This window comes from Capsicum annuum, chromosome 1 (genome assembly GCF_002878395.1).
Source record: "Capsicum annuum cultivar UCD-10X-F1 chromosome 1, UCD10Xv1.1, whole genome shotgun sequence".
In the NCBI taxonomy this organism is placed as follows: Eukaryota; Viridiplantae; Streptophyta; class Magnoliopsida; order Solanales; family Solanaceae; genus Capsicum; species Capsicum annuum.
Genome location: NC_061111.1, coordinates 150,909,892 through 150,918,481, shown reverse-complemented (window position 1 = coordinate 150,918,481; position 8,590 = coordinate 150,909,892). Strand labels below are relative to the sequence as shown.

Sequence of the window (8,590 nt, the reverse complement as noted above, 5' to 3'; positions counted from 1 at the left end):
ACTAAAATAGTATCTACATAAACTAATATAAATTTTTATAACTCCCAAAAATACTATTTATTTTTTTTTTTGAAAAATTGGTAGTGCTATTTTTAACCCGAATGGCATAACTAGCCATTCAAAATGTTCTTCTGGACATGTGAAGGTTGTTCATTCTATGCATCTTTGTGCATGTTAATCTGCCAGTATCCAGACTTGCAGTCGAACTTGTTGAATATCTTCCTTCCTTGTATTTTATTTATTAGTTTTGTTTTGTCTAATAACGTATATCCATCCATAGTAATATTATCATTAAGTCTTTTATAATTTATTACCATTCTTGCCTTTCCTCTTATATTTCACTATAATTTCTTATCATGAATGTTGTTGATCTATGTCTAATCCTCACTGTTTGAGTGTGAAATTCTTGATCTCATTTCTTCTCTTGGTATCAAAGAAATGTTGGGTCTTGGTTCGGGCTCTGGGTTTTCCAAAACCACCTCTTTAATTTGTTCTTCTAATAATTTTTTGATTGTGTCTGTCACTATTTGTTGTATATTTTTTTTATTATTTTTATTTTTTCGTAGATAAAAACCTTACTTTTTTCTTGGGTGGAAGTACCTTCAATCCTGTGTTTGAAAATTAGCTGTGAGAATTTTCCTTATACTTTTTGGCAAAGTGTCAAACATCAACGGATTTGATTTATTTTTATCAGTTACCGTTTGAACTAGACTAGCTGTATCATTACCCGATACCAGCATTTCTTTTATACCAAGAGAAGAAACGAAATCAAGAATTTCACACTCAGACAGTGAGGATTATGACCCCGCAATGGATCAGTTTGCCCAAGACAGTAACTGACCTAAAATATGACAAAGGGAAAAAATTACAATAGGTAAATTTAAACCTTCTCTGAATTTATTTATCTCAATTCGACCGTTGGGAACGATAGGACCTATGTTGGCCATTGAAAAACAGTCCACTAAACCACCCAACTCTAAAAAGAAAAGGTAAAAAAGTAGTCTACAGGACCACTCTGCCAACTCCAAACCATTTTTCACTGTTTTTTAAAATCCAAACCCCTTTAAACTGACTTTATTGTTCCATTTTTTATAACTCGTGCACATTCATCCTCCTTTGCAGAATGATTCCCCCTTTATCCAATGTCAAAATTTTAAAAAAAAATTACCAACTTCTAGGGTAAAAAGGACGAGAGAAAAGAAGGGTAAAAAGTAAAGATCTCTCTTTCAATCTCATGCACACACATTCAAAAGTCACGGCTCCCTAAAGATTCCTTGAACCGTTCAATCTTTTGTCATATGCTTCTTGTTTTCACATCCTCACTAGTACTTTTTTACGTCCACATTTGTCCTTTGACTCAAAAAAAAAAAAAAAAAAAAAAAAACCTGGTACAGCCACTTATGCACATTGTACAACATGCAGAACATGAAAGAGAGAGAACATGGACAATCACGTGGGTGTTGGTGGAAATGGGACCCACTTAACCATAGACAAATAAATACTTATATTGATCAATAGGACCCACAATCAAGTGTCAGCACTATCCCATGTGATGCTCTGTCTATTGTGACCCCCTTGTTTCTTTTTTTTTTTCTTTTTTTTTTAAAACTTTCACCACATGTCATATACTATTAAAGAAAGGGAAAAGGACAAGTGCAATGAAGAGACAAATTCCTAAAAAAAGAAATTATAAAAAGCAAATCACATAAAGAAAGAAACCCCAATCAAAGTTGCTAAATGCATGAAACTTCCTCCATTTTCCTCCTTTTTTCTGTCTGTTTTACATCTTTGATTGATACACTTATATTAGCCCTTATCAATTACAACAAAGAGTTGAAAAAAAGGTAGAAGCACCTAACATATGGTAAAGATACTTAAAACATTTTTTTGTACCTAATAAGCTGCTGCATATATTACTAATATAATGCTTTATGCTAAAAGCATACAATAAAAGTTACAACAAAAGAGCTTCCCCTTTGCCTCTAAAATGAGTATCTTGAAATTACATATATTTCACTTTCTTGACTTCTCTTTACCTTGTTCACTTGAAATCTTGATTACTATTCTGCCTGCTTCTGCATCTTCTATACAACTGATTACAACAACACAAAACACAGAACAAAAAGAAGAACTACTAATTAACCTTTGGGCTGTCTCAGTACACAAGTGGACACCCAATAATGCTTAGGGATAGAGGAAGGAAATTACACATTGGATCTTTCTTTCTTTTTTTTCTTACCTAAGGCTAATTTTCCTTTTTCTTTAATATGTGGGGCCAGCCTCAACTACAAGAGAGATATGGAAAAAGACACTGAAAATACATTTTACAACATGGCTGTCACACATCATCTTTTTTTTTTTTTTTTATGTAGTATGCATATTTTGTATAGTAGTAGTAGTAAGTAGTGTATATGTTTAGCTGGCTGCTGATGCTAGTTTCTTCGTGATGGTAGTATTTTTTGTTTTTGCTTTGGTTACATTCGTCATCTTTTTTTCTTTCTTTCCTTCCTGTGGAAACAATAACACGAGAAAAGGCCAAAGAAAACAAGCAACCAACATCAATAAAAGAACCAAGTACCAATATGTTGGTGTCATAAGGGAAAGACGTATTAATTAATGAGCCAAAAATGTGTGACAACTTACCTAAACTAAGGAAGCTAAACTACGTAACATAACAAGCTGTCCAGGCCTACATTCCAATGGCGCCATGTCCTGAAGGGAACCTGCATTAATCACCATTGTTGGAACTTGCTTAGAATATATATATATATATAACAAAAAGGGAAAACGGTCAATCTACGACAAGAAATACTATTATTATCATTCCTCTACGACAAGAAATATCATTATTATCGTTCCTCTAAGACAAGAAATACCGTTATTACCATTCCTCTACGACAAGAAATATCGGTATTACTGTTCCTCTACGACAATATACCGTTATTATCGTTCCTCTACAACGAGAAATACCATGATTATCATTCCTCGAGGACAAGAAACATTATCGTTCCTCTACGACAAGAAATATCGTTATACCTGCCCTTAACGATCCATTTGGACGTTTCCGTTGGCGCGTGAAATCCACGCGGTTCATGCTTGGAGTTCGATTAGCGTAGAGGGGTAAATTTGAACATTTTCTTTAAAAGGAAATATAAATAACTAAGATATGGAAGCATAAAGTCAAGTGGTGAAATGCACCTAGGCACTTGGAGGTAACATGATTTGAAAGGAGTCATGTCTAGTGAACTAGCAGCAGGAAACAAGGATGAAGAAGGGATCATATTATTGTTAGCAGATGATGATGCATTTAATCCAGCACCTTTGTCAGCCTCTCCAGCAGCATCATTTGAGAAAGTTGTGCTGAAGTCTCCAACTGCTTTAGGAGATGCAAACGGACTATCTGGCAAATTATGCTCCAAGTTGCTGCATTCAGTCATTTGTTACCAAATTTACTTGAATCAATAACCAGAAAACATATAAATGCAGTTGCTTAAATTGAGAAATTACCAAATTGATCATCAAAGACGACTTTGGTTTGTCAGATATTTTCCATTAACAGAGACATGTATCCAAAAGTAATAAATACTAGCTTTGCCAAATCTACATTAATAGTAAGACCATGACCATTACCTTTCTTGACAGTCACTTGCTTCCTTCTTGGAACTTTCTTTGCCATTGCTATTTTCATCTTTAGCTGTGAAGCCTTCTCTCTCCTTGGCAGTGAGATTTGCATTTGTTTGCTCGGTAGAAATAGCACCAAGATTGGCCATTTTTGGAACAAAACCATTCTCTGCAACAAAACAAACACCAAATATCAACATCTTCATTCTGAACTTAGCCTAAACCCCCATTCAGTCAACTACGCTACCATTTCAACATAGTTAGTGTCGGCAAAATCTATTGAAGCAAATCTTGAGATATACCTTCTCGGCTACCGAAGTCTGTGGAGCGAACCATATTATGATTGAACAAGCCTGGAGAGTGAGGTGGTGATGGGATAACAGCACCCATGGAAAGGGCGCGATGATGGTTGCTCCTTTTGACATCAAGAAGCTGTAAATTCATCAATCTCCTGCTTTGGAGCTCAATAGCCTGTTGCAGATCAGCTTGTTCTTCCAACTTTCTCCTCCATATCGCATCTTGAGTATTGTAAAACATTCTTGCACCTAAAAAAAAAATAGTCCATTGCAATGAGTAAACTAGCAGTTAAAGTTGAAACTACTGGGGGAGCCATCACATTCTAATGTTGCTACTTACCAAGCTGGAGATCAAAAGGATCACCGGACTCTAGACCAGTAGGACTACCACATCCAGTGAATTCTCCCCTCTCCATCTGCTGTTGGTGTTGCTTCCTGCAATTTCAGCCCCCCCAAAAAAAAATCATGAATATAACGAACAAAAATACTGCATAAGTACTTCTAATAGAAGCATTAATACCTAAACTTTTCTGGGACTTTGCCCTTCTCTTTGTAAGGCTTAACAAGCACCCTTGCATCACACACAAAATGTGGGTTTCCTTTGGCAAGAATGGTCTTCACTGTCTCTGGATAAACAAATGTGACAAAACCAAACATCCTCTTTTGCTGGTATGGAATCCTCACATCTTGAACAGGCCCATAAGTGCTGGAAAAAAAATCAAGAACAAGAAGATTTAAAAAAAAAAAAAAAAACTTTCAATGAGGGACAATCTTAATTCATTGAATTTTCAGACCAACCGTACTTGAAATAATTGGAAACATCCTCTTCTTTGAAAGTACTATCAGCTGGAAATGTCAAGTAAATTTGCCTTGAACCTGGATTTGCTATTCCAACTCCACCATTCAGTCCAAAATCTCCTCTTTCAAAACGACTTCTGTTCAACTTATGCAAGTCATCTGCCATCATCAACGCTGCTGCTGCTCTGTAGAAATTCCCCATCAAGAATCAGTCCAAAGATCCAAACTTTATAAGAAAATAAAGACAAAAGAGAGGGGGGGTTTTCCACCTCGGACTCTCGGCAGACTGCAACTGTTGCTGCTGAAGAAAGTTCATACATTTGTTAGCAGCCATGGGAGAGAGAGGGAAGTTAGAAGAAGACATGAGCTGAGAAGCTGTGGCTAGTCTTTGCTGGTGAGCTGACTTAGATCTGAGAAGTTCATGACAATGTTCCATCATCTCGAACTTATTTGGTGACCCAACTTCAGAACTCATCTCACCAGGGCCACCAGCACCATGAAGGAACCTACAGCTACTTCCATTCTTACAATACCCTCTAGCAAAATAGAGGCAAGGTTTCCAGCCAAGTCCTCCATTTGGGTCATCAGGTCCCAAACAAATATCACTCACTGAGTAGCTCCTTCTATGAGGGAGCCCGTTGACTGAGGTGCAGCCACCACCCCAGTTGTAAGGAGAGAAAAGCATGGAATCTCCACTTGGACTTGAAGCTAAATCTTGCTGCTGTGGGTAGTAGCCATCAGGATTCTTAGGCCCCAAAGTTGGTGACCCATCATTCAAGAAAGAAAGCTGGTCCTGTAGTTGAAACTCATCAATCAAGTCCACTTCCCCATTACAATAATAGGGTGGAGCAGAGGAATTCATGGTGGAATTATTGATTCCATTAGTACTAGCAGGAGGATATGAGATGGTGGAAGCACTAGGACTAACTAGATCAGCGTCTTGGAAGTCAGAGAAACTAGGAGTAGTACTCCAAGAAGCAGAAACAGTTGAAGAGTGGTTGTTGTTACTGGTTATGCTAAGAGGTGAAGGAAGATTAAGACCACCAAGAATCCTACCAGAAGTAGCTGAAGAAGAAGAATTCTGCCTCGAAAAACACACTGAACTACCACCACCAAAAGGTGAAGGTGAAGAAGGGGTCGAAGGTGTAGAAGGTGAGTTTGAAGAAACACCAAGTTCTTTTCTAGCTTTAAGAACCACTGAGTGAACTAAAGCTTCTGGACCAAAAGCTAATCTTATCATTTCTTTCTCACCATGGTCTTGTATCAGAAGAATCCCCATGATTTTTGAGGCATTTTCAGGATCCAAACTTTGAATCCTTTGGTATACAATTTTTGTAGCTTCATATGCATCCATAACTTCTTCTCTTTTTTGGGTTGGTAGTAAATTCAACTCCAACCCTCAAACTTCCTTTTTGTCCTTTAGAAAAGCCTGTCAAAAAAAGCAAAGAAAAATCCCTTCTTTTCCACCACCAACTAGCAAAACACAGCTGTTTCTTAACGAGATTCAACTTGCTCGTTTCTCTTTAGCCTCTTCCTGCATAAAACAGCCAAGAAAAAAAAAATGAAGAGAAAAGTGTAAGACCTTAAAGTAGAAATCTCCCGTGGGGATTCCCTTAGTTGAAAGGAAAAATAAGTAGTTGTATTTCTCTATAAAGAAAGCTGAAAGCTTTAGTTACACCTGCAAACTATAAACAAAGCACAGATGACCAAAAAAAAAGGAAAAAAGCTTTTACCAAATTGAAACATAAAGATTAGCAGTGATCTAAAAAGTAGAGCTTACCCATAAAAGATTTGTATCTCTTCGATTCAACTGCAATAAAGATCTTTCACTTCCTCTTTGTTTCTACTTAAAACCAATTTTTCCCTACATGGGGTTGTTAAGAAAACTAGTGTTGTTACTGCAAAAGAAGAGAGCTAAACCACCGCCTTCTATATTTCTATTTCTATTCTATGTAGCCTGCAAGAAGCAGCACTAGTAGCAGCAGCAGCAGCAGCTTGACAGCAACAGAAACAGCAACCCCATATATATATTTAATAGTAGTACTAGTAGCACCACTTAATTTCAAACACAACCTCCTCCCCCTACGCCCCCACCTCACCTCACCTTACCTCGCCTCGCCTCACCTCACACCCCACTTCAAAACAAGTGTTGTATTTTGGGGGTTAGTGAGTGAAAGCTAAAATGTTTTTTTGCTTTAGGCGTGTTCGAGTTGGCTTTTTAAATAGCTTATTATAAGTTTAAAATCATAAATTAGTCGTCAAATTATAATCGAGAATTTGTCTTTTAAAGCGTCAGTTGCATATGGCAATCGGGCCAAACCGAGTCAGAAAGAGTTTGATGCCTCAAAATTCATATTAGAGAAAGGAGAGTGAGGAGAGGGGGGCAATCCTATCATCTAATTTGCTTTAATAGACGGATATGATTCTATAGTCAAAGTAAGGTGTTTAGCTTATTTTTATATTTTTAAAATTTAAAGCAAAGTGTTTTAAAATATTTTTTAGTTTTATCAAAAATATTTAAGAATAAAAATAAAGCTTAAAACACAAAAAAGGTACTTAAAAATATCGTCATCTTTTTCATACTTATACATAAAAAAAAATTACAAATTTTTTTACTTTCTTCGTCCTAAATTATGTATCGTCATTTGATCAGACACGATATTTAAGAAATAAGTATTGACTTTGTTAAAGTTACAAAATTACCCTACCTAAAATAATAATAATAATAATATTGAAAATCAAGTAGGATCATTTTTAATTGAAAAATAAATAAAAAAAGTAATACTATTTAAAGTCAAGTGAAACCATAAGGTAAATTATAATTATATTTTTAAAATTTATCAAATAAAAAATAATAATATTTTTTTAAAAATGAATTAAAAACAAAATGACGATATATAATTTGAAATGGAGGAAGTATTTCTTACAAGAAAATTAAATTAAAAAAAAAAAATCAAGAAAGAGACAGAGGTAAGTGAGTGAGTGAGTGTATAAGTGTGTGCTTAAGTGGATCCAGATCTTATTTGAATTGGTGCACACGTTCTGTCTTTGCAATTTTAGTATAGTTTTAGCCCTGACACAGTGACCCATATTTCCTCTACTACTTTCTTTATACTAATAATTGATCCAAACGAGGGTAATTCAATAATTCCCCCAACCGCGCTTTTGTGGGGTGTGGAATACACGCTCCCTTCGCAACTATGGGACCCATTTTGGATTTTCCATTATTAAGCCTTCCTCTTTCATTCAGGGATTGTTTGGTTTTAACACTAGTTACGTCCAAATTAGTTAGGATAGAATTAGTTATTTTAATATTTCTTTTGTTTTAAAATGAATAATTTATTTTTTCGTTCGTTCCAAAAAAAATATTTTTTTTTTAGTAATTTTTTTATTTTATCTTTTCACATAAAATATTTAAGATCACAAGATTAAAAGATATTTTGGTATATTTGACTTATTTTTAATTTAACACCACAAGATTTAAAAGTCTTCTTTATTTACTTAAACTCTGTGTCAAGTCAAATTAGGTCATTCATTTTTAAACGAAGGAAGTATTATTTTTTGGTAATTATTTAATTTATTATACTAAAAATAATATATATTGTATTCTTTATAAAAATATACTATTTGTTTATACAAATATCTTTTATTTTATATATGTGAAAAATGATAATCATCGAATTTCGGAGATAATTTTGTTATTTTATGACTTTATCTCAAGATAAATTCTATTGGAATTATTCTACCACCAAAAGGATGGAATAATTTATTCTAATACTATTTGTTAATCTCGAATAAGTTATCTCAAACTTGACAATCAAACAAGATACCAAAAATTTTATCTTTAAATTATTTTTTTTATCCCAAGACCATTT

The 8,590-nt window shown here is 34.7% G+C and overlaps 1 protein-coding gene across 2 annotated transcripts; it reads right to left on the bottom strand.

Moving 5' to 3' along the window:
• Positions 1-1,730: 1,730 nt before the first annotated feature.
• LOC107854910 (zinc finger CCCH domain-containing protein 53) lies at positions 1,731-7,104 on the bottom strand. Of its 2 annotated transcripts, none has more exons than XM_016699903.2 (10): positions 6,496-7,104; positions 4,985-6,249; positions 4,721-4,900; positions 4,438-4,623; positions 4,258-4,352; positions 3,924-4,166; positions 3,631-3,790; positions 3,199-3,423; positions 2,644-2,723; positions 1,731-2,508 (listed from the first exon to the last, which is right to left on the bottom strand). In XM_016699903.2, the coding sequence occupies exons 2-9, from the start codon at positions 6,067-6,069 to the stop codon at positions 2,690-2,692; spliced, it is 2,208 nt and encodes a 735-aa protein (XP_016555389.1). In that variant the 5' UTR covers positions 6,070-6,249; positions 6,496-7,104; the 3' UTR covers positions 1,731-2,508; positions 2,644-2,689. The 2 variants fall into 2 exon arrangements, with proteins under 2 accessions (XP_016555389.1, XP_016555390.1); XM_016699904.2 differs by having other exon boundaries at positions 3,320-3,423.
• Between the last annotated feature and the right edge of the window lie 1,486 nt (positions 7,105-8,590).